Source organism: Echeneis naucrates, chromosome 1, assembly GCF_900963305.1.
Source record: "Echeneis naucrates chromosome 1, fEcheNa1.1, whole genome shotgun sequence".
Classification (NCBI taxonomy): domain Eukaryota; kingdom Metazoa; phylum Chordata; class Actinopteri; order Carangiformes; family Echeneidae; genus Echeneis; species Echeneis naucrates.
This window is the reverse complement of record NC_042511.1, coordinates 17,453,608-17,479,474: the sequence shown is the minus strand read 5'-3', so window position 1 is coordinate 17,479,474 and position 25,867 is coordinate 17,453,608. Positions and strand designations below refer to the sequence as shown.

Here is a 25,867-nt window from a genome sequence, read left to right as displayed (position 1 = left end):
GAAGGCCTGCAACATTTGTGGAGAAATAAGGTCAAATACAATAAAAAAATACTTTATTTAGATCATTAACTTAACTTTATTAAGAATAGATGATTTCTTTAGACTGCTGACTGATCAGATGGTGTCAGCAATTTTCTTTAGAAATCATGTTTACTTCCACACTGCCATGTGTCACCCAGATCTGAACTTCAACAGATCAACTTCAGTCCCTTCCTCTATTGAGCTGCAGGCCCAAACATCTGACCTGGAATGACAGATGACTCACAGACTTACTTCAGGGATCTGTTGCTAACATCTTTGTGCCAGGTACCTCATCACACCTTCAAAGATCTAGTGGAGTCCAGGCCTCGACAGGTTTGGTGTCAAAGGCAAGACTTGCATGATACTAGTTAGTACTAGTATCTTGCTAGATACTAGTGATCATGAGGCTTTGGTTCATTGGTGTATAGCTCCATTATCCAAACAGTCAAGAATGTTCTTAAAAACATGACTGTGGTCACAGTTGTATGCTTAGCGAAATGGCCTAGAATTTAATTTTCAGCCATGAGCTGATTGATTCCTCTCAATAAGGAAATGACCTTTTTTCAAATGTGTCCAGATTTCTAGTTATAAAAATAACATTGGTATGCCAAATATCTTTTCACTAGCACCACCCTCAAAAAAAACAAAACAAAACACAAAAAAAAAAAAAAACAACTAAAAATAAACACTGCTTTGTCACAAAAATGTCAAGCATGCCAATATCTAGACATTACATACTAAGGGCTATTGTTTGTCATGTTCCTAATGTTTTAAGCAACCTTCTTGTACATATAATCATTATCCTGATTCAACATTTAAATCCCATTTACTTTGTTCTTTGGGGAGTTCATTGTCCATTTGGCTTTAAAAAGTTTGTTTAAAAAAAAAAAAAAAATGCAAATGCAGTCAGATTCTCTTCGCACTGTAATTGCTTTTTCCTAAGTCCCTATAAATGCTTTTCCACTTTATAAGCAAAGGAATCCAAGTCCAACACATACACTGTTCTTCCATCCTGTACTCTAAGAACTGAGCCAACTCATTAACTCACAATAGAGACAAGGAAGTTAAACACATTTTATATGTAGTCAATTTATTTAATTAAGGCATTTGATTAAATTTAGATAGCCTTAATATTGGCATCAATATTTAATGTAATTTATTTGACAAGTGTCAGGGTATCATACTAGACCAAAAATATGCAGGATTGAACATTGAGAAGCTAATGTGCCCACAGAACCCCTCTGCTGTGCCCACCACCAACCCTCACTAAAGTATACAAGCAGTGAGAAATCATACAGCAACCAGGAGATTATAGATAATACATAACATTTTCACCAACATTGGTGTCGTTCAGCCATAATCACTGAAGAATTGAACATTTTCCAAACTGTTTTGTTGTGGTTGTGCAATTTTGGTTGAGGTAATAAAATTGAAAGGATAACGCAGTGAGAGGAAAAGCTTCGAGTAAAATTACACTCTAGTTTGTAACTGCACCAAAAAACACCCCACAGTTGTGCAAAACAAGCATAAAATGACCAGTGTGTCTCCCAAAGTAAAGCAACAGCAAATGGTCCTCAAGCACGGCAAAAAAAAAAAAAAAAAGTAATGTTATTAAACAAGCAATATTTTTATAGTAAAACCACCAAGTAGAAAAATAGACCAAAATGACTAGAAAAATATTGCTCCATTTGACTTGATTGAAAATATTTGGCCAATATCAATGCATTATTTGGTTCATTATATGGGAAATAACAATAAGGCTATTAAAAAAAAAAAAAAAAAAAAAAGATTGTCAAGGTTAGTCTCACTAGATAGCTTGCATAGCTAAAGTTTTGACATATCTGCATGCTGACTCTGGTCATTGTAAGAGTTCCCTTTTTGGTGCTCCTCTGCTCACTCAGCTGGCTGCTCAGATGTCTCAGTCTGAGTGTCCATATCGTCATCGCTGTCAAGGCCGGAGCGATTTGTAGTACGACGCAGATTAAAAGGCAGATCCCCACGTCTTTAAAAACAAATTGAACACAATTAAGGTGCTGCACACACAAGTATAAAAAGAGAAAAAAGAAAAAGACTAGAATTGTGTATAATTATTAAGCATATCAAAGCGGCAGATGAAAAGATATCCTGACATAATACAGCAAACTCAGAAAGCCCTGGATCATGAGAACTAGCCAAAGGACCTATGGAAATGTCAAAGATCGTACCTGAGCTTGCTCTTCAGACTACTGACTTCACGGTTCATAGCGTCTGCTGATTCAGCAGCATCATCAAGCTCCCTCTGAAGTTTCCTACGGTAGGCATTGGCTCGTGTCAGCTCCTCCTCAGCCTCCTCCAGCTGGCGCTTCAGCTGACGCATCCGATTGTTTGTCTTGTCTGCCTGCAGCACGAATGAGAGTTGATTTAGTATAGAGAGCACTGATGCAGAACGTCCCAAAAACACAGCACTAGATCATCATGTTTCAAATCAGGAAAAAACAGAAACCAAAAAGGACCCCTTTCTCATCAAATGCAAGGTCTACCTGGTCTTTGAATTGCTCTGTGTTGCGTCTCTCGTCATCCACCTGTAGCAGCACTTCTTTCAGCTTTTTCTCTGCCCTCCTGGCTAGTCTGGAAGCCTGCTGACGCTCCCTGATGAGAAAAGGGAAATTGGAACAGGACACTTAAGGGCTTTTGATATTTTTGCAGCTACTGTAAAAGGGGATTCAAATGGGGGGGTGGGAAGATACTTAGACTTGTTTTGGTTTTTTTTGTTTGCTTGGTTTACCAATGGACCACAACAGTTAAACTGTTTGCTGTACTGACACTCACTTGGATTCAATGTCAAGTTGTTCTTCTAGCTGAGCGATCTTGGCCTCCAGGATGGTAATAGATGACTTGTATTTTGACTTGATAGTTCCCTCCAGCTCCTGCAGTTTCAGCTTTAACTCCTTGTTCTGGCGATCCAGCTGGGAGCGAGCACCCTCCAGCCGCTGCGAGTTGCTGCGCTCTCCAGACAGCTCTGTGGTCAACTGCTCAGTCTAATGTCAGAAACAAAGGAAAGAGTTGACAGAGCCAAGTGTAACCTACAGTAGAGATCTCAGTCCTCTCACCCTCAAACTGCAACCATTAAGAGATTAACAATTAGCAGAGAGAGTGGGGAAGGGGAAAAGGAGGGAAAAAAAAAAGACTTATTCAACATGACATTGTGTGTCCTTACCTGCAATGTGGTTCTCCTCATACGGTCATTGACCATCTCAGTGTTGAGCTGCTCCTCCTCCAGCTCATCCTCCAGCTGAGTGATGCGAGCCTCAAGTCTCCTCTTCTCTTCAGTCAGCAGAGAACTGGCAACAAGGGGAAAGAAAGAATGTTTATATGATGGCCATAAACGTGTGGATGTACAAAATGGCCATGCATGTAATCTGCAACCCAGAGAAATGGTGGGGGGGGTGCAAAAAAAAACAAACAAACAAAACAACCCTTAGCAAAACACTTTGCTAGTTAATGTATTAAGCTCTGCAGGTGGTATAGTTTTATGGTTCATACTTTTTGGAGTTGCTGCTGTTAATCTCATCCTGGAGCTCATCTCTCTCGGTCTGGGCCTGCCTCTTGAGTCTTTCTGCAGCAGCCAGATCCTGGAGCAAACCAAAGGTACAACTATGTTAAAACTTGGAAGGCTGTTGAGGGAGTCTCCGCTTGGTCAAAATTGCCAATAAAAGCAATAAAAAAAAATAAAAAAAAAAGTTGTCAAATGGTCCCCTGTTTTAGTTCCCTGCATAATATGATACATTTGCTGAGTGACTCTCATACCTCCTGTAAGTGCAGGGCATCTGCCTCCATGACTTTGAGCTTCTTCTCAGTTTCCTTGGCCCCATTAACAGCTTCATCTCTGGACAGACGAAGCTCCTCCACCTCTCTCATCTGCTCTTTCATCAGGGCCTGGACAGTGGACATGCAAGGGGTTTTAAAAATCAGCATATGCAACTCCAAAAAAAAAAAAAAAAAAAAAAAAACACTTCAGTTTTCCTATTGACTTTTAGAGGTGCAGATAGTTTACTGTGCTGTGTGACCAGTGGCTGTATGGCATTGTCCACCAATTTGGAAAGCATGTGATTTGTCTTTGATTGGAAATTGTAGCATAAAGGAATATCAGTGGAAATGAGTAATTCACTTCAGGAAGACTTGCTTTTGCTCATGTGTTTGCATACATGTTTATTTTACCTGAAGTTTCTTTAGCTGTTTGTGGGCCTCATCACGGCCCTTGTTGGCAGCATCAATTTGGAGTTCAAGTTCAGCCAAGTCTAGCTCCAGTTTCCTCTTAGATGAGAGGGCCTGAGTCCGCTGCTTACGTTCATCTTCCAGCTCAATTTCCATCTCACGCACCTAAAGGAGAGTCAAATCAGAACTAAGCATCTTCTTGCAGCCAACTGTACATGTAAACCAATTGTGTTTGCCAGGGGTCATACCTGTTTAACCAGTTGTTTTCTCCTCTCCTCTCCTTGCTCATCTTTGGTCTGCAGGTCTCTGTCAAACTGGGCCTTCATGGCCTGCATGTTAACCTCCAGACGCAGTTTGGCGTCCTCTGTTGCCTGCAGCTCATCCTCCAGCTCCTCCAGCTGAACCCTCATCTCCTCCAGCTGCTGCTCCATGGCACGCTTTGACCTCTCCAGCTCATGAACCTGGTACCAGGATGGTGACGTGTGCATACTTAGTATTATTCAGACAATGGCAAATTGGTACAGTCAATTACTGAACAACAACTTAATTAAAATGTTAAAATATGGCTTTAATAAAACATTACAAGTCGCCATGCTTAAAGCAAAAGCATTTGAAACCAGTATGGACACAGTTTATTCCATAGTAGCTCTGTATGCGCCACAACATGACTGATTTCTCTTACGCTCTTCCCGACATCATCCTTAGAGGAGACCAAGTCTTCCATCTCAGCTTTAAGCATCTTATTGGCCCGGTCAAACTCATCCTTCATGTCTGTCATGGTCTCCAGCTCACGGGCCAGCATCAGCGCTCGTGTTTCCTTGTCCCTGGCCTCAGCCTCTGCCTTGTCACGCTCCTCAGCATATTGAGTAGAAATAGTTTTCTCTTCTGCCAGCATCTGTGGAAAGGGGAGGTGCATAAGGCTCTATTCAACATTTGATTGCATTTAAATGCATTGAAAGTGTTTCTCTGAAAATGTTACTGTCAATGTAGCATTTATTTTTTACCAAATTAAATCAACTGCTACAAGCACCTGAATGCAATATGCTACTTTAACCTGAAAACAGTGACTAAAACATTTTCAAAGATAATCTTTTTTCTTCTTTAAAAACTATAATACTTCATTATTTATTTATTACTGCAAATATATAGCCATAAATTTTCTGGTGCAATAGGACACCTGGTCAAACTTCTTCTGCTTCCTCTCCAAGTTGGAGACAATCTGCCTCAGGTGGTCCTGGTCCACTAAGAGGTCATCGAGCTCCTGCTGTAAACGGGTTTTTGTCTTGTCCAGTTTGTCATAGGCTGCCGTTTTCTCCTCCAACTGCTGTGTCAAGTTGTCCACTTCTCGCTGGACGCGTTTGCGGCCCTCCTCTGCACTATCCAGGGTCAAGGCCTCCTGTTCCAGCTTCTTTTTCATCTCTGCAAGCTAAAGTCATACAAAAAAAAAAAAAAAAAAAAAAAAAAAAAAAAACACGAATCAGAAATGTTTAGCAACAGGAAGGAGTCCTATAGGTATCTGCTAGTAAGGATTTTGTTTATGGAAGACAGCGTGGACCAACCTGGGACTGCAGAGTGGAAACCTGCCTCTCCATGTTCTTCTTACCCTCCTCCTCTTCCTCCAGCATCTCTCGCAGGCTGTTCTGCTCATCCTCCAACTGCCTCAGCCGGCTGGAGACAGAGAGCTTCTGACGAGTCTCTTCTTGGAGCAACTCCTGGAGTACAGAGGAGGAGGAGAAAAGTTTTCAATTGTGTATGCAAATTTGTCAAGTTAAGTTTCTGAGAGTTTGTTCAGAGTTAATGGTTCTATTAATAGGAAAGAAAAATGTAATCACGAAAAACTAGAGTAGTGCTGACATTTTTTCCATTATGTTGAAAAATAGACAGGTCCTGCCTGCATTTAAACCAGAATGATTTTACTTTACTATAAAACTGAGATTTGTGATTTTGCTTAAATATCTTCAAAGATTAAAATAAACACATTCGAGCTCTATTTGATAAAATGAAGAGCATGCACAATGTCAGACGAAACAAGTGGCGATAACATGTCCGTACCTGTGTATCCTGCAGGTGAGACTCTATTGAAGAAAGGTCCTTGCTGGATTTGATGTTCTTGCTCTCCGCTTCACTCAGGAGGCCATTCACATTGTCTAGTTCAGACTAGAAGCAACAGTATACTCGCTTATTCAACCACTCAAAATGTAAGCATCCCTCATTTAATGTAACCGTTTACACACAAACACACACGACTCATTACACCCTTACCTGTGTCTTTGTCAGCTTGTCGGCCAACTCCTGACGCTGCCGCTCACTTTCTCCATATTTGACCTGCAGTTCTTGAACCTGGGCTTCAGCCTTCTTGCGACGCTGTTCTGAATCTCCTTTGCCTTGTGTCAGGGTCTTCATCTCGATCTGTAGCTCATTCCATTCACTCTCCAGGGCTTGTTTAGCTTTCTCCACTGACACCTTGTTCTGCAGGAGAGATACATGAAATGTGTTACTGCTGTCATTCAGATAGTAATGCTGTCAAACCAGTGGCATCCTTCTCTTGTGACCACAATACTGGTTACCCTTTTAGCCTGTTCCAGCTGTTCGTTGAGCTCTTCAAATGCCTGATTGTGTTTTTGTCTCATGTCAGCCATCTGCTGCTCGTGGCTTTTGGCCTCTTCCTCAAGTGTCTTCTTCAGGTGGGCAACCTCAGTTTCACGCTTCGACCTGGAAAAAGAAAAGAGATGAGGGGACTGAAAAAAAATATTTGAATGTGGGTACAATGTGGGACCTCCCCTTAACACCAGTTTGGCACAAGTCATTGTTCTCTGTACATAGTATTTTAGCATTCACACGATGTTAGTTGGTAAAGTTTTGAGTTTTGAGAATTAATAGTGAGATTTAGAATTTTTTAATACAACAGTGTAATAGCAGATTATTACCTTAGCTCTTGTTGTGCTGCAGTGGAGTCTAAAGTGTCCTCTAACTCAGTCTTGAGGGCCTCAAGCTCCTCTCCGAGGTCCCTGCGGTGTTTCTCAGCCTTGGAGCGGGCCTGCCTCTCCAGCTCCAGATCCTCGTGTAGCTCAGAGATCTGGGCCTCCAGCTCCCTGATCTTCTTCTGGGCCGTGTTCTTGGCTGCAGCCTCCTCCTCAATTCTGGAGGTAAAAAGAGGGACAAGAGACTGACAGACTGGTAACAACATGGTCGAAGTTGACCTCTAGCAAAAGTAAGGAAAAGTTTGCAGTAACTAGTCATTTTTGTGGACTTTGCATCCTGCATTTGAAAGATTTTTCCACTGGAACATAGTTAAAAAATTAAAAACACTGAATATAACCCTGACCTGGCCAGTGCAGCAAGCAGTTCTTCCTCTTTCTTGGCCAGCTGAGCTCGGAGTTCAGCAATCTGGGCCTGCAGGTCTGCAATCTGGTCACTGAGCTCAGTGGAGTCTCCTTCAAGTTTGCGACGGTTCTTCTCCAACTCTTGACGGATTTTCTCTTCCTTTCTTAGACGATCTGTACGTGAGAAAAATACATGTTACATGTTGTAACATAAAAGTACATTATATCAATAAAAGATAAAGGGTAAACTAAATATATTTGCCTTCCAAATCTGTGATCATTGCTTCATGTTTATTTTTCAGTTTTTGCAAACTTTTTGATTTTTCTTCCTCCTCAGCCAAGTTGGTGGTAAACTCAGAGATCCTCTCCTCCAGCTGTTTCTTTTCCTGGGGTTATATATATATATATATATAAAAACAAGGAAAAAGATTGTTGACAATGCACTTATTTTCATTGGTTCTCTTGACCAATGGATTAAAATGACAATGATGAGACCTTGTTGAGTTTGCTGTTCTGGTCATCCAGCACCATGACATCTTCCTCCATCTTCTTCAGCTTGGCATCTGTGGTGACTTTTTCCATCTGAAGCTTCTGCCGGGCAGCCTCCTCCTCATCGAGCTGCTGTTCCAGTTCCTGGATGTACAGCCATTTTGCCACGTTTATCAAAATTTTCTGAATTCACAGTTTGCATTATGTGGCACCACAGGACCCTCACTGACCGTAATGTTCTGCTGCATCTTTTTTCTCTCAGTGTGCATCTGGGTGACACGCTCCTCCTCCTCCTCCAAGCGAGACTCGAGGTCGTGCAGGATTTCCTCCAGCTCTTGCTTCCTGGTGGCCAGACGGGCTCTCATCTCCTCAGCCTCCGCACACAGCTCAGTCTCTGCCTGAAGCTGCTCTTGAAGAGCCAGCTTCTCAGCATTCAGCTAGCAGAGGGAAGACAAGGTCAGCACCAGATTGGATGATCTCCAATGAATTAGACTTTAAATTTAAATTATTTACATGTTTGTCAAGATTACAATGTTTCCAAAGAGAATCTTAAAACAAACGGGTCTACTTTCAGATTAAACAAACCTACATAACACTCAATTAAGATTCCTACCCTACCTGCTGCTGCTTGGATTCAAATTCTTTGAGCTGCTCCTCAGCCTGCAGTTGTCTCTCCTTCACCTTGACGAGCTCCTCCTCTTTGGCCAGCATCTCCTCTTCCTGTCTTGTCACTTGAAGCAGAGGCTTCACCTAAAGGAAAAAAGTAATAGTTTTAAATAAAATCTACTGGTGTCCTGTTATTGTGTGACGTAAACCTTTTTTAAAACACAACTTTACCTTTCTGTATTAATCCCTTACCTTAGTGAAAAGCCTCCACCACTGCCAGTTTCTCAGTTTGAGATAAGCAGCACAGTTTCTCTGGATAACTTTCATGGCTGTCAGCTGCTGTTGTCTCTTGGCAAAGGCTCTAAAATTAAAAAAATGAAATATACAGCATGTAATTTTGCCAAGAGTTGAAGACAGAGTATAAATGTATAGTAAAATATTTTCAATATGTATAGATGTAAATATTAGTTGTTGGTGGCTTGAACAACTTTTTTTTTCTTCTTACTTGCGCGCTACATAGCCTCTACACCAGGCCTGGAAAGAGATGATCACATCTGTGATCTTCATGTCCCTCTCCTCCTCCAGGTGAGCCAGGACTCCAGCTCTAAAGAACACTTTACTTTGACCGATGCGGTAGAGATTGGGGTCCAGCTCCAAGGCTTTGATCTGACATGAAGAGAAGAGTCAGTGACAAGTCCTGACACTTGAATTAAGATGAAGAGCCATCTCCGCTCCTCAGATGTACTGATTGATTTTCATTACCATGAGTACACAGGCCTGTTTTCCATCCATAAAGCCCTTTGGAATAGCATTTGGAGTGAGAATTTCATATCTAAGAGACAGACGAGAGAGTTAGATAGTTTAAGTAATTTCTCCACCGAATGTAGATTATGGTCAGCAGTTGATCATTTTACTTGCTTCACAATTTGTCTCTGTAGATAGACACATTGTCTGTTGAGGTTATAAGCTTGCAGCCTCTCTGAATTATTGATAATTTAGGTGTTTGTCTTTTGCCGCCGTCCTGTGCAGGATGTCAGGTTTGTAACCTTTATGGGCTGAGTCAGATGTCACTGTTTGGTAGTGGTACTTTTTTTTTTAAATAATAATAATAATAATAATAATAATAATAATAATAATAATAATAATAATAGTGAAGGGGTGGGGTGAAAAAGGACCCCCCCCCCCCAAAAAAAAATAAAAAATAAAAAACACCTGCTTGCTGTTTGTTACCTCTGTCTGAACTCCTGGAAGACAATGCGGTTGGGGAAACCCTGTCTGCAGATACGAATACCCTCCAGGACTCCATTACACCTCAGCTGGTCCAGAACCAGGTGGGGCTCCAGTTTACCAGCCTGAAGGGGGGATAACAAAAAATACGAAGGCTATGATTAATGACTCGTTCTTGGAATTTATATACAGTGACGTTAAATCGTGGATTTGTTGTCTTTTTTTTTTTTTTTATGTACCTTCTTCTCATGGTTGGGAATGATGCAGCGGACAAAATTGGGGTTAGTGTTCCTGAGCGTGGCCATGAGGTTACCCAGCTGCTCCTTGTACAGTTGACCCACGGTGCGGAACATACCCTTACGGGTTTTGAATGCACCATGCATTGAATCTGACATTCCCGCCACCTTATCCAGGCCCACAATACGGTCCACTGTGATGACAGAAATGGCAGACAACATTACCAGAATGTTTAATATGATAAACCATTATATCATATAGTGACAAATCTAGTGTTTGACTTTATAATGAACTGTCTAAGCTTGCAGCTGACAGACACAGTTGGTAGAGATGTGCAGTGTTTCAGTCCTGAATCTCAGTCAGGCTTTGAAAGACACTGCATTTTTATTTATAGTTTCATTATGTCTTCCTTACTGTCTCTCCATAGGTCAGCGGTAAATTTGTCTGTAGACTGGTTGAGCAAAGTGGCAACACATTCATTCAGAGGATCCATGTTTTTCATCAGCCACTCATCTGCTTTGTAGTCCACCTGTTGGTTATGAAGAAATACGTAAAATTAAGGTTATCCCCAAACTATTTCAACTCTAAGCTAATGCCCCCACTTATTCTTAAGCACCGAGTATGTATTTTTCCATGAAAAACAAAATTCTTTTTAGGGCAAGTGGTTTATCTATTCAGGTAAGCATTGTTACTTTGCAGCCATCTAGCGGTACAAAGAAGTGGGTGCATTTACACATACAAATTTTTGGTACTAATTTACATTTCAGGCTTGGTGCTTTAAGTAAATTTGCCACTACACTACATTCAATAAAATGGTAGAAGTCAAGACAATTCATAAGCTCAAAGTTATGACTCTACTCCACAAGATAATAACACCACGCTATGACCATACTGACCTTTCCGGCATAGTGGATAATGCAGAAATCAACATCATCCTTCAGCTTCTTGGGTTTCTGGAACTTGGGGTGTGTCCCCTGCTCCTGAACCACCTTCTCCACAAAGGTCTTGTCTGTGGCTTTGGGGAACCAACATTCTTCATCCAGCAAAGCCAAGATTCCTGGTGGGCCAGCCTTTTTGGGAGGAGGGGGGGGCAGACATATTTGCTGCTCTTCAGAATCTTGACTGGTTTGACAATCACTCAATTTGTATTACATTGTATTTCTGCTGAGAATACTGACAGTGAGTCCTGCAGCTTATAATTGAAAACATCCTTAATGTTGAGCATGATGACAAGTCAAAACAGAAGTTACAAAACTTATTTGTGCAAGGCATCTTACAGGTTTCTCAATCAGTTCAATGCAGGGCTGCAGGTCCAAGCCGAAGTCGATGAAGCTCCACTCAATCCCCTCTCTCTGGTACTCCTCCTGCTCCAGGATGAACATGGTGTGGTTGAAGAGCTGCTGCAGCTTCTCGTTCGTATAGTTGATACAAAGCTGCTCAAATGAATTCAACTGGAGGAGGGTGAGGGGAGGAGGGGGGGAAAAAAAAAAAAAAAAAAAAAAAAAAAAAGGAGAAGTTGACCATCAGTTGGAGCAAAATAAGGACCGATTTGACTTTTTTTTTTTTTTTAAGCCATGTTCTGATTTCAGTCAAACCGAGAAAAACATCCCTGTTGCTACTTTACATATTTATTTTAATTAGGCTCATCTACTATGTTTACAATATTAAAATAGAAATGCAAATTTAAATGATTCTGATTTTACAGAAAGTGAATAAAACTATAGCTTCAATGATAGGTAAGGACATTTATGGGCAGTTTGTTTCCTCACTGTATGAAAGAAAAAGACCTCAAAAAATTACAATTGCTCTGTCAATCTGTTGATGCCTGAACCCCTTACCTCAAAGATCTCAAATCCAGCAATGTCTAGGATGCCAATGAAGGAAGCTCCTTGTCGCTTGGTTTTGTCCAGAGCTTTATTGATTCTCAAGACCAACCAGCGGAACATCCTCTCATAAGAAGCTTTGGCAAGAGCCTCAACAGCAAATTCAGCTTGCTCCTGAGTCTGGGCCTTCTGGACATAGTCCCTACCAACCTGGATAAAGGAAAATCACGCCAATGTCTTAATGTGGCACTAAATTCTTTGTTACATGGGAACCATCTCACTGGCCAAATCTTTAGTTATTTTGAAGTAGCAAACAGAAACCCACCAGACTGAAACAACATATCCAAAAAAAAAAAAAAAAAAAGGTTTTACAACGACCAGACCTAAACAGAACTTCATTTATGGATGCAGACCTTGATTCTGGGAGACAGGATGGCTCGTGTGAAGTCGGTGACATTGATGCCCAGCAGGTGACACACTTTCTGGGCAGCTGGGGGGGTGGGAACATGCAATGCAAGGATGCAATGTTGGATTATGGATGAATTAGGAAGGCTTAGGCAAATGAAGACACAGCAGGCAGAGAGAAATTGTGTGTTTTTGTGTACCAGTGTTATCTGGCATGGAGGCCTGGTCAGAGTGGCGCTCCTTCTTGAAGGTCATGTTTCCCAACTGCAGCACTGCGGAAACCACTTTCAGCAGACCTGCCACACAAGCAGAATAAGTCAATGTTCACTGTAGGATTAGTCATCTCGCATGGTTAATATTTTTGGGCATTTTTAAATGTCTTGATAAATAACTTGACTGTTTTAGAAAATGAGCTCTAATCGTAACAAACTATTAATTGTAGAGTTGTTTTTTTTATGCATTTGGATCTCTTCTGATTCCAGCTAAATAAATCTCCTTTGTGTAACCAGACGTCTAAAAATCCAGAGCAAACTTCAAGAACAGCAAGAATATTATACTCAAACCAAAGTAAGCTACTTAAAAAAAAATAAATAAAAAAAATTAAAAAAAAAAGATGGCTACCGATTCTTTCCTCCTCTGGAATGCTCATGATCCCAAAGGCATCCATGGTTTCAGTGAACATGTCCTTGTCCTGCTGGCCAGGAATTGTCACATTTCCATTTGACAGGAAGCGATACTTGCTGTAATCCTCCAGACACAACTCAGCTAGATTGTGAAAGAGATTAGATCATTTATGAAGAATTGATTACTTAAACAGTATTTCTGTAAGTGGCAGGCATTTGGGTCTTGTATTCAGACAGCATGGTTAAGCAAAGTAAAAGAAAACTATCGAAGTGACCTTAAAAAAAAAAAAAAAAGAAAAAAAAAAGCGCCATTTCATGTGTTTTTACATATTTTACAAGAATGTGTTAACTCCTGTTAAGAAAGAAAACCAACCACTTGACCTCAGCTCTCCCCCTCAGTGATAAAATGGTTTCAGTGCTCACCGCGCAGCTTTTCTCCTGCTCCTGACAACATGTAGTAGAAGACATGGAAGCTCCTTTCATCTTTAGCTTGTCTGATGGCACGTGATTTTTCCAGCAGATCTGACAACATTTTAGTCAAGGACATACAAATGCAGCAGAATCAGCTTGTTACTGCAGTACAGAAAGCATGGCAATTTCCATACAACAAAACCACACCTAACTTTTGAATTAATAAACCTGCATATTTCACTTATCTGGAGAAATTTTAATATGGTTAAATTACAGTAAGTTTTTCCAGTCACCTACAGCAAACCTTGAATTTTGCTGTTAGTGAAATACTGATTGTGAAACATTTTAAGCACAATGGGTCCTGATAAACCCCCTGCACAGAAGGGCTGAGATAGTTTGAGGGGGGAAAGAAAAAAGAAAGCCTTTTTTTTTTTAAAAATAAAAAAGATACATGTTTCAATGTTGGCGCCAACAATGTATCCATTGACGTCAAAGTTGATCCTGATGAATTTTCCCTAAAAGAGACAAAAAGACTTTAATATAGAGCCCTCAAAAGCTTCTTTCAACGAGTGTTACAGTACATAAACAAAACTTGAGCAACCTTGGTTATTTCCTATCAAATTTTTGGGAAATGTGTTTTCCTGTATTCTTTAGTGAAAGCAGCAGGGATCAATTTAATTTGATTGCTACTTATGCATGACAAATTCTGATGAATTTCAAATCTTAATTTTTTTTCCCCCTAATTAAAATGATTCATTATGTCATTCTTACAAATCTTGAGGAGTTATCATTCTTGACGGTCTTTGCATTGCCAAAGGCCTCCAAGATGGGGTTTGCTTGCAGCAGCTGATTCTCCAGTTCACCCTGGGGGAGCAGACCATATCAGAGCAAACTATGAACTCCTATAACCCCTTATCATGACTGTACTGGACATTGATCAAGCAGGCACAACTTCTAAATCATGCATTTTCTTCTAGTGCTGACAATATTTCACTAGCAAACAAGTTATTGAGCTGCAATACAGTTCAGGTTTTGTACTTAAAAGGAATAGCTTCAAGTGATGTTATCATTGCCAAACCAGAAACCTTCAAGCAAAAACTGGATCCTGCACATTCAAGCACAAAAACCCTACAATGCCATCCCTGTCCATGCATGCAGAAAACAAGATGACACAAGAAGCAAAGGCCAAGTAAGCCAAGATCTAAAGGAGAAACAGGCTTGCAAAGTAATAGCGGACACATAAGCTACATAACAAAACCAACCCCCCCCCCCACCAAAAAAAAAAAAAAAAAAAAAAAAGCCTGACAAGATGGAGAAAAAATTAGCTGCTGGCAGGGGTGGGACACCTTCACTTGACAGAATTTATTTAAAAATAAAATTAAATAAATTTAAAAAAAAACAAAAAAAAACAAGTACAAACACTAGTTTAGAGTGACATTTGATTCAACTTTCAGACAAAGTAACTTCTTTATTACCCAACTTCAGAAAAAATGTTTCCAATAATAATAATAATAATAATAATAATAATAATAATAATAATAAATCCTTTGAAGACACACACACACTTTGAAACCCAAACAAAGACAAGTGTTAGTAGTGCATGCGCACAAACCGTCCAAAGCACCATGCATATGGATTCATAAATGAACTCACATGTGACAAAACTGCACTGCCCTAAAGAAGAGATGATAAAGGAGAAAGATCAACAGATACCAATGTGAGCACACAAATTACAAAACTGCAGAAGAACTGATTCCAAATGGATCTCACACACACACAGAGTATGTAAAAGATGTAAAATAACAGTAAGAGTCAGCACATCTGCTTTGTGTCACCACAGGGAGGTGAGGCGGGCATGTAGAGGCCTGAAAGAGGAATGTTCAATAGCCACAACATCTCACTCATGTAGACAACTTTGAAGAGATAGGTGAAAACAACTCTATGAACAGGAGGAGGAAACAAAGGGCAGGGCAGAGTGGGGAATATCAGGACTGGAAAAATACAGTGGAGGTTTCCACAGCCAACCCTACACATCTGTGAGCAAAGAGTCAACCACTTCACTGACCTGATCCTTTTTGGATTTAAAAGATGAGGCAACATGGGCAAGATACTGAATGACTTTCTTTGTGTTTTCTGTTTTTCCTGCTCCTGACTCCCCTCTGCAAAAAAGACATTTGAAAAGATGCATAATATGCCTAAGTTATAGGGGTCTAGAACTGTTATAAAAAGAAAAAAAAGCTATACTAATCATGGCAAGGCTGATTGGCAAGGGAATTTAAAGAACTATGTTAAACAACAATGAATACAAGAGCCCTGAAGTTAAGAACTGACATCTTTTAAGCCAATATGGATGACAACTGATAAAACATAATCAAAATACCAATATTTCAATGACTACTGTGTCGTGCACTGCTGTTAAAGTCCACGAGATAAATCAGGAATGTGGATTGTCCCATGAACTTTGATTTATTTCTACTAACTCTTGAAGGTGAAACAAAAATCCAATGTTGACCCTAGAACAGACGGCACACTGCAAAGGAATGTATAAATTGAAGCAAAGTAAAATAAAAAACTAAACAAAAAAAAAAAACAAACAAACAAAAAAAACTAAACTTAATGTTTCTGAGGAAAGAAGCAACCTACGTGCAAAGGATTGACTGGTCCTCACGATCTGTTCGAGGAAGAGAAAGAAAACAGAAAAGTCCCAGATCAGGAACAAAGCTAACAGTGGGAAAACAGGTACATGGAGTGAGGTTCAATAATTGGCTGAAAAATATATGAACACAATTGGGACCAAATGGTGTAGAGTAGGTTGTCATATTTTCTGCTGAAGAAAACAAAGTTAGGAGTGCATCTGCAGAAATCCCCACTAATTAGTTTAACAACTGGTAACTATTTTGGAAAAATTTTCTATCCATCTTTTCAGTTTTCTCAAAAAAAAAAAAAAAAAAAAAAAAAAAAAAAAATACACAACCCACTTAAATGATCATTTACAGTTTTTATTTCTTCCCATAAATCAAATATCTTAAAGTGAGAAATACAATGGTGGTACCCTGCATCATGCTCCTGTAGGCAGAATCCGTTATGGCATAGATGTGAGGGGGCATCTCATGTCTTTTCTTGCCCTTGTACATGTTCACTATCTCCTCAGTGTAGATGGGTAGGTACTTGTAAGGGTTGACCACCACACAGAAGAGACCTGAGTATGTCTGGGTAAGAAAGGAGACAGTTACTGTCAATAAGTGTTCACACCCAAGTTTAACCCCACAAAAGGTCCTGTTCAAACCTGAATCATCAATCTTCAGTGATCCAATCACTGACTACAGGCAAGTGCTACAGTGAAATCAATTGAAATTAATTATAAACATGCTAGATAATTTGGGTTGATTATGACTGTGATAGGACTAATCTTCTGTGGCAGAGCACGTTAGAGTAAATTGTTACTCAATGTGGTCCAGTCACACTGCTAAAAGACATTTGGCCTAGATCCTTCTTTGAATGGGGGGGCTGAGTGATCAAATATCCAATCTAGCCTCAATATGTTTCAGGTGAATTTAGAGCTGTCCAATTGAGACTGAATTGCCCATGACAGATTTAATACAAGGTGTGAACTGGACTAATGGAGATCATATATTTGAGATTATGTGCAGATTCACAATCCTGGTTCTGCTTCAGATACATCCATCCAAACTCACGTAAATGAGGCCAGAGTAGTATCTCTCCTTGAGGTTGTGCAGCACAGAGGCCTCATTCAGGCAGGTGAGTTCTGCCATATCCTCCACTTTGTTGAACTTGGGTGGGTTCATCTTCTGAATATCATCCTTGTTTACCTTCACCTGAGATTTACAGACAAGATATCTGAGATGGGTCAGCTGAAAAACACTTTAATAGATGAAATACGTTGTTTGTTTTCATAATCATTAGGACAAATGAAGATGCTGGCTGCCAGTTAAGGATAATGTTTCAGTGGGTAAACGTCAGTTCATGACGATTCAGCCTAAAGAGAGAAATTCTTCTTTCTCACCTTCTTGCCAGAGTCTGCAAGTTCCACCACGCACTCCTCTCCATGCTCCTCTTTCACAGAGCCAGCCTCGAAGCCCAGCTTCTCAGAGGGGACCCACACCAGCTTCTTGGTGGCCCAATCAGCCTGAGCCAGAGGGTTGTTAATACTGCTGCGGTCCCCATACAGGAACTTGTCTGCATCTGTCATGGTAGCTTTAAAACAGAGCAGAAGCATTTCAAACAAATGTCAAGCACATGGATGAGAGTTAAGGGATTAATGTGAGACAGTTTTACATTAACAATTGAAACAAACCAAAAAAAAAAAAAAAAAAAAAAAACAAAACTAACCCCACACAAACAAAAACTACTGTCTTATGGTGGGGATGTTTTCCTCAGTCTGCATCATTTCAAGTTCAGTTACATCCCTCTCCTTTCTCTCTGTCTCCCCTTGTACCAGTTTTCTAGTGCCGCAATCAGATTCTTAGTTCAGTTTTTTTTTTATTAATTTTTTTTTTTTTAAACAGTTTCTTCCCCACTGACACCATCAGAGTGGTGTTTGACTATAGTGTTTTGAGATGCATTATGAGAAATGACTTTGCAGATTCTTTATTTCCAGAGGACAGAAACAGCTTTCAGTTTCATGCAACATAAGAACTTGCTGCATATCCGCAAACTTCCACACCAGATTTTTCCCTGCTCATCATGCACCTGAGCTATGACTCATCCCATGCAATGATACATTTGTGTGCTGTTTGTGTAATAACTTTAAGGTCTAACATGGGTCTAAAACAATTCACATCAATATTTACCGTTTGGTGTGCACCCTTCAGGGTAATGACATACTGTACGATCTAAAGAGAACAGGATATACAATACAGGTTTGGCCACATTACTGCAACAACAGCTGATTGTGTTCTTACACTGCATTATTTTTTATGAGCCTGCAAATTTCCAATCCTTGATGTATAAACCTAACTGTGCACTACAGTTCTTCAAAATTGAACAGTAGAGACTAAATGTTTAGAGAAGAGCAATCTTAATAGCTCTGGTTATGTTCCCGCATGGTTAAAAAAGTTATTCCAGTCTTCGCCAGTGTATTTATGACCCGAGGCACAATGCAAGCAGACATAACAATTAGTCACTTTTCAGCTAGGCTATACAGTATATTGTCCAAGTTTCCTCTACCTGTGCAACCTCTACCTTATTCCCTGTGCGGCCCACATTCCTTCTTCACCAGCTCATTATACAGAATTCCACAAATTCCCAACTCGTTCTGACTGTTTATCTACAAATCCTCTTTTCACATCCACAATTTTCACCAAATGTAACTACTACTGCAGACTGCTTTAGGATAAATAAACAGGATCTGTTTATTTAAAGCCTTTAATTGTTTAAAGTTTGGTTAAAGTGACAGTAGAGGGATGCTTCAGTCAGAAGCAGGAATGTCCGGCACAAGTCTGGGCAGAGAAATTAATCTCATTATTCCCAGCCACACCCTAGAGAGATAAATATTAAAACAACTGGATTCTGCTTTCACCACCAGCATCTTAATTATATTAAATACATTTATAGGACAAGCTTCCTTTCAAAAAAGGGTCTGAATTACAGTTAACCATAGTTATTCATGAGTAACAAAGTTATTCTAAGCAAGAGGCAAAAGCCAAGGACAACAGGAACCTTACCTGTGTTACTAAAATGACTCCCAGCTATCTTAATTTTTTACCTTTGTTTTTTTTTTCCTATAATGACATGATGTTTGACGAAAGTGTACAAGAAATTGTTTTTCTTCAGTTTGATGTTATTGTCATATGAGATTAATCTTGCAAAATCCAAGATGGGAACCAGAGCACTAATGGAACAAAGATGATCTTCGAGTAAACAATGGAGGAAAAGGATTAAATGAAGGTGAAATATACCTGCCCCTTCCTGCATTTAAGAGAGATAATCATGAGCCTAATGTGTGACTAGCCTGCATAATTCTGTACATGGCATCCATCTTGGTTTACGGGGGGGGGGGATAAAGGGATCAGTGCACAAGGTGTCATCTGTGTCTCTCTTAAGTTCATTATGTACTCAGACTCTCTTCCTCTGTGGGGGAGGAAGATAAACATCGCAACATGTTTTTAATGAAGTTGTATCAAACCATTGTGGCATGCATGCAGCTTTACTGCTAAAGGCTAACCATGGGTTAACTTCCTGTGGAAGTTGCACAAACTCTGCCCCTGCACATTTTGAAAGTGCCTCAACATGACATTATTCACTTCAATCTTTCTATCTGCATCAATTGCCATCCATTTCAACCATGTCTGAATTACCTCATAGCTTCCTGAGAAAGCCATCACTGCAGATATCATCCCATCAACTGCATGGGCCTGTTTAATCCAAACCTCTTGCGGTCTCAGTCTCGTCATGCACATTTCAAACAGAACCTGCACACTCTTGTTCTTGGCTTCCAGTCAATCCCAGCTTTGGCTGGGCTTCCATGACTCTAACCTAACACAGGAGAACAAGCTCTGCCATCTGTAGCCCATACTGCTGATATGAGGGACCAGCGGGTTGATGGATAAGCGATGCATAGCGTTGTGCCCCTGATATTGGGGAAAGATGGGTCTGACCGAAGGAAAAGATTTCTTCAACATCCAGGTTCTGGGTGGGGCAGGAAAAACAGACATTTTCTAGCGTAATGAGGTTTCCATTTCACTCTGTGTACAAAGACCAACAAGTGGGTGATATTTTGTATACTTCTCAATGTAGAAGCATTGCTGTTTAATCTATGAGTGGAATGGAAAGAGGAAGAACTTGATCTTATCAGCAAACCATTTTCACAAGTCATGATTGAAAATAAGTCCCACAAGAAACAGTTAAAAAGTAGAGAATTCATGACAGACTACACATCAAAACCGTGAACACATTTTAGTTAGACACAAAAACAGCAGGGTGTGTAGTTTGTTTTTTTTTTTTTTTTTTTTTTTTTTTAATTGCTGATATCTGCAAACCAAACCTAACAAGACAGCTTGCACTGTGAGACCCAAATTAACTATAACGATTTAACTATCTATATAAATTACTATGAAGTGAAAAGACCAAGTGGAGCTTCCCTAAATAGTATGTTCCGCAAAAAAAAAAAAAAAAAGCCCTTTCTACAGACGGACAGTTGACGCTTATTGTGGCTGTTAAAGAGCGAGCTGCCATCATGGTTCAAACACAGCTGTTGAAAGGTTTAATCACCTTAAACCATTAAACCACGATCCTCCATCTGCAGTACAAACAAAGCGGCGGCCCGGAGCTCACTGAGCATGCGCGGGGTTAAAGAGAACACCTGGCCAGGTGCGCCTTATTTCTCATCTCCAACAGGCGCAGCTGAGCTCTATCTGAGCCGGTGGTGCTTTTCTGTCCTCAGCTCCGACATTTTCATTTAATGTAAGCCGGTAATCATCCCCCTCCGCCATGAGCCCAGACAATAATAACCACTAGCCCCGCCGGCCGGCCGGCAGGCAGGCAGGCAGGCAGGCAGGCAGACAGACAGAGCCGGGGCTCACCTGGTTTTTAGCGGCAGGCACTGTAGGTGAGCTCGGGCCGTCTTCCTTTATCCGCGTCTGCAGCAGCGTCCTTCCGCTCGACGGCTCTCGGCTCATCAACAAGAAGAAGCCTCTTCTCTTTTCTGCGTTGCTCTCACACTCTGTCACGTTCCTCGGCCGCTCAGGCGTGTCTGTGCTGTCCGGACCGGCCGCACATTTGATCCAGGTTGGCTGAAGCCACGCCCCCTCCCTGCTCCCGCGGCCTGTGCTGCGTTCACGAGCTCCACGTAGGAGAGAGATGATGATGAATGAGCTTCACAGTGCCATATGGCGCCCACAGCCATTTATCATCAGTGTTTAGTTTAAGTTTACTTTAGTTTAGAATTTTAGAATAGGATGTTGCCACAGTTTAAATTCTATTGCTTTTAGATTTGATTTTTCTTTCTACATGATGCAGGCAATGGTGCAGCATTTACACTGCATCAGAAAGGACTGATCAGATGGACAATGGAAAGACCATCATCACTAATGTCTCTGATGGTGATGTAGCCAAGAGAGAATTTATTAGTTTAAAAGGTCAATGAAATCATGATGTTAGTTACGAAACTGAAGGATGTCCATTGTGTCCTATGTTTGAATGCACAGTCAGATTAAAGTAATAGGGGGTGGTGCAGTGGTTAGAACTGTTGCCTCAAAGGGTGGGTTTGAATCCCAGGCCTGGTTTGCATGTTCTCCCTGTGCTTCTGTGGGTTCTGTCTACTCTGTCTTCCTCACACAATCCAAAGAAATGAGGTAGGGGAGAGTGTGAGTGTTTGTCTCTATATGTTGGCCCTAAGGTAGACCTATGACCTGTCCAGGATGTACACTGCTCCATATCAACTGAAAACATTTACTATTCCCACACTTAAAAGGCAAACCTGATGAAACCTCTTGTAAAGTTAAAAAATAAGTCAATCTAATCTCATTGGAAGAGTTCCTGAAATTAAGAAATTATCAGTGTTTCACCACTCACAGACAAAAGGAGTATTTGAGATATGTTGTAAGAGAGTTAGCAATTGTGAAACCTGATAGCTGGTATTATGGTGGCTGGTGTGTTTGTGTGTGTGTGTAGGAATGCAGAGCCTTGTCTGTACCTGCAACAGGAGCAGGGGTGTGGCACCGATGATGTCTCTATGGTGGACATGTGACAAAACCACATAAATGGTTGTGTTGAAGAAAAGAGGGTAAACCAACGTGAAAGGAGAAAAGTCTTGTATTCATGTTTCAATTGCATTATGGTCACGAGTTGGTACGTCTAATGACTGTGCAAAAATACAGTATTCCTTTTTTTCTAGTGTTGCATTAAGGATTAATATTAACAAAAGCCAGAGAGACATGAACAAGGTAGATCACAAAACACATTACTGGGGTACCTGCATACCTGCCTTGTCTTCCACCAACCAATGAGCTTTTGGTTTAATTCCCTACCATATATGGTCAGAACAAGCAGACAGAGAAAGAAACAGATCTCCAGAAAGGAAGAAAGAAGGAGGGAGGTGTGGACTATTGTTTTTGTTGGTTTTTTTTGCCTGTGGTGTAAAGTTTCTTTTCAAACCCAGTCATTATCCACAGCCCTGGTCGTCCGCTGTCGTTTTCATATCTGTCACACATCAGAAATGGGCTGATAAAAATGTAGGGCTGGCATGTTGCAGCATGAAATAGAAAAGAATATAAGGACACACACACACACATACTTAGTTTTCATTGAGTGTGTATATTTAGTTTGATAGTGCTACTGAGAGGTAATACAACATCTTGGTTGGGGATAAAAAAAAAAACAAAAAACAACTTGCTGCAGACATACATGACTCATGTTTGATTTCTCACCAGCAAAACTCTGCCTCACGACAAATCTTCTGTTATCTTCCACTATAAAATCTTAAAACACTGAAGTTAAAATCATTTCTGCTGGATCTCGACTACAGTATGTTCATAAATGTATGTGCAATTACTTTGATTGTTTATTCAGTGTCTTAATCTTATTTACTTCACCATTCTACTTTCATCTGACATTAATTAGTTTTGTTTGTACAGCTTTCTGTAACTGTTTCCGGAAAGGTGCTTTTTAAATAGGGGGGGTTGTTTAACAAAGACAATTTTAAAAGATTGAATACTTTACATGTCTTCTCCTCCCTCTTCCTTACTGAAAAATCCAGAATCTAAAGACGTCAAAATATATTTCCTATTGTTTAACTTTCATCTAGGGCTGACTCTTGCTTTGTTTTTTCATCATCCTGTTGGTTCATTTCTGCAGCCACAGGGCGCGAGCTTTTGTTACACCACTTTACATGAAATGCAGCTTCCTGCAACTTGCTTCAGGGCAGGAGAACACTCTCTCACACTGCATAATGGCCGAAGTGAAAGGTAATCATAGTTGCCTTCTTGTACAGAGCGCAGACAGTGTTCATACCACTACACCATCTCAACCAGAGAGAAAGTGTTCCAGCTTCAGTCAAATATGAGCAAAATCTAAAAGTAAAAGCAGAGTCATGTCAAGTCTTGTCATGTAGATAAGTGCAGTACATTTCACTGAGGGTGAAACTGCGGAAGCTAAAGCAGAAAGAGGGGGGGCACAGTTGTCAGAGGATACTTGCATGGAAGGTGTGTTTGAACACATTAGCCTGCCTGTGCTGAGCAGATTTTGACCTCATCAGTCAGTTTCCACGAATGCGACAGATAGCGGTTCAGCAACTTAAGTTTCAAACTCTAAGTGGTTTGTCAAAACTTCACATCAGTCATGTTTGCTGCTCCGTTAGATGAGATATTAGGGCTTCAGATGTAAGACAGGTTGTGATAAAATATGACAACTCGACGTAACTATACATTTATATACTGAAAACTAAAAACTGGGGCCTCAGATTGTATACGTGTGGGTCTCTTTCCTTGTTTTGCAGAGTAAAAACAGTTGTATGTCTCCTGTGGCTCTGAAAGAACAGACTAATAGGCAGCAGTTGATCTGAGCTGCTGCCCACACTGCGGGCGTTGCCCCTCTAGGCCTGTCGGCAGGTGTGGATTTTTCTCCTACTGATGCTCCCTATACTTTTCTACTGAGAGTAATATCCATCCGGAACGAAAGCAGTAGGATTAGAAGGAAACACAGGGGAAGCTTGACGAAGTGAGGCAAAGAAGAAGGGGGGCGTTCTCTTGATCCTTTCAAGTTTTTCAAAATCAAAAAGGTATTTCTGTTCTATGGCATGCTCACTTGGTCTCAACTTTACTGCGCCCTCAGATATTTGTGGTGGCGTTCAGACATGTCTTGGCCTTTAGTGTTTCTTCTGCCCCCTGTCTGACTGTTGGAGGCTTTTATCATCTCCCCTGCTTTACTGAGCAACCTTAATGACACACCCTTTTGATAAAAATGACCATGACCCATCTTCATTTTTTTGAAGTTTTTATTTATTTATTTATTTGATTTTTAAGTGTTTTATTATTTTTTTTCTCCAAAAAAATCCTGAGGTATTCACAATATAATGGCATTTATTCTGGTTGAAATGAGACTGGGGGGGGGGGGGGGGGTGTAAAGTACAGCCAAAAACAAAAAAAACTAAAAAAAAAAACCAAACAAACAAACAAGCAGTAAAGCTATGTCGATTGATACATCTGTCAAGACAATATATCTGTGATGTTGCACATACAAGAAGCTTTTGGACTGCAACAGTGATGACTGAAGTCAATCTTTCCCCCACCCTGCCGCAAACTAGCAAACTCATGCAATTTAGACCCAGATCTGCATTTAGAAAAACAAACCTCAATGATGTTTCAAGCAGGTGTGTCAAACCTCACTACTGGGGAGTAGAAGTTCATAACAAGCCAATCAGTCCACTATCATAGAAGTAATCATCAGCTCAAACACCTAATAAATCTATTCTTCTCTGTTGTCAGCATTCAGTACTTACTAATTAAAAATCTAAATCATCCAAATTTCAAACAATTCAAGCTTTAACTGTAAGCTATTAGCAAAGCAGGGTTCATATACACCATGCTGAGGCTTTAAATCATGAAGTCTGTTTGTGCTGGGCTGTCTGAGAGAGTAATAGTGGAGGTCAAAGTGTCTTGACAGTCATTGTAAGGCGGGAGAGTGTGCACCTTACTGAACGATAGGTGTCTGTTTTCTCTTACTTAACAGACTGAATGTTAGTGTGATAGTTGACAACATTAATGCTTTCTGTACACAATAGTTAAATGCCAAAGAGAGACTACTCCACTATTCTGAGCCTGGTTTGCCTTCCACAAAAAAAGCGATATTAAAAAACAAAAAACAAACAAACTAAAAGAAAAAAAACCAAACCAAACAATTAACATACAAATGACCAATAAATAAATTTCAGTGAAAAAAATACACTGTTGAATCATTTTCTTGCTCTGTGTCACAGATCTATATGACTGATAAAATAACTGCTATGAATTTAAGAAAATATGGCAAACACCCAATATTCTCCTTTCTGCACAACAATCGCAAATCTGCAACACAAAACGTAACAAAATAAAACCCATACAAGTGCAACATCAGTCACAACAATCTCAGCATTCGGGGGAAAAAAAGCTCTGGTATTAGACCAATCAGCTCAATACTACAGCATCAGACAAACCATAAAAAATAAAAACAAGAATCAGAAAATATAATAAAATTCAAAAGCAGTGGGCAGGGACAAAGAATGGGAAAAAGAAAATACCAGCACACAATTTATAACCCAAACTAGGGTAACCAAAAACAAACAAACAAAAAACTCAATCATGTTATCTGATGAAAGGAAAAACGATAAAAAAAACAAACAAAAAACAATAATGATAATAATATTAATTAAAAAAAAAAAATACTATTTCACTTTCAGTTTGGAGGTTACCTTTATGTGGTGGTTTAATTAAGGTGGACAGACACTACAATGTATGTAACGGTGAGAAAAATGATTGCTCCACCTTGCAAGTCAAAGAAACTTAGAAAGATGCTC

At 40.1% G+C, this 25,867-nt stretch overlaps 1 protein-coding gene across 1 annotated transcript; it reads right to left on the bottom strand.

Annotated features, from left to right (window-relative positions):
• Window positions 1–1,094: 1,094 nt before the first annotated feature.
• LOC115043552 (myosin-9-like) lies at window positions 1,095–21,083 on the bottom strand. The gene is made up of 43 exons (XM_029502116.1): window positions 20,901–21,083; window positions 17,384–17,574; window positions 17,055–17,195; window positions 16,412–16,568; window positions 16,003–16,030; window positions 15,425–15,518; window positions 15,013–15,033; window positions 14,131–14,223; window positions 13,811–13,874; window positions 13,372–13,470; window positions 12,947–13,090; window positions 12,526–12,621; window positions 12,334–12,410; window positions 11,936–12,130; window positions 11,375–11,548; window positions 10,994–11,167; window positions 10,512–10,626; window positions 10,100–10,290; window positions 9,864–9,985; window positions 9,396–9,465; window positions 9,139–9,299; window positions 8,886–8,994; window positions 8,646–8,777; window positions 8,258–8,464; window positions 8,034–8,171; window positions 7,801–7,924; window positions 7,541–7,712; window positions 7,143–7,355; window positions 6,783–6,927; window positions 6,478–6,684; window positions 6,268–6,372; window positions 5,775–5,927; window positions 5,393–5,641; window positions 4,898–5,110; window positions 4,464–4,676; window positions 4,219–4,380; window positions 3,808–3,936; window positions 3,544–3,632; window positions 3,218–3,341; window positions 2,830–3,038; window positions 2,541–2,649; window positions 2,226–2,398; window positions 1,095–2,023 (listed from the first exon to the last, which is right to left on the bottom strand). The coding sequence occupies exons 2-43, from the start codon at window positions 17,567–17,569 to the stop codon at window positions 1,915–1,917; spliced, it is 5,886 nt and encodes a 1,961-aa protein (XP_029357976.1). The 5' UTR covers window positions 17,570–17,574; window positions 20,901–21,083; the 3' UTR covers window positions 1,095–1,914.
• Between the last annotated feature and the right edge of the window lie 4,784 nt (window positions 21,084–25,867).

Excerpts from the sequence above, each read along its gene's own strand:
- LOC115043552 (XM_029502116.1), bottom strand. The coding sequence starts at position 17,569 with ATGACAGATGCAGACAAGTTCCTGTATGGGGACCGCAGCAGTATTAAC. Across the intron at positions 15,519-16,002 it reads GACCAGTCAATCCTTTGCAC|AGGGGAGTCAGGAGCAGGAA; the intron begins GTAGGTTGCTTC and ends TCTTTTTTGCAG. Across the intron at positions 10,291-10,511 it reads CGCTGACCTATGGAGAGACA|TGGACCGTATTGTGGGCCTG; the intron begins GTAAGGAAGACA and ends CTGTCATCACAG.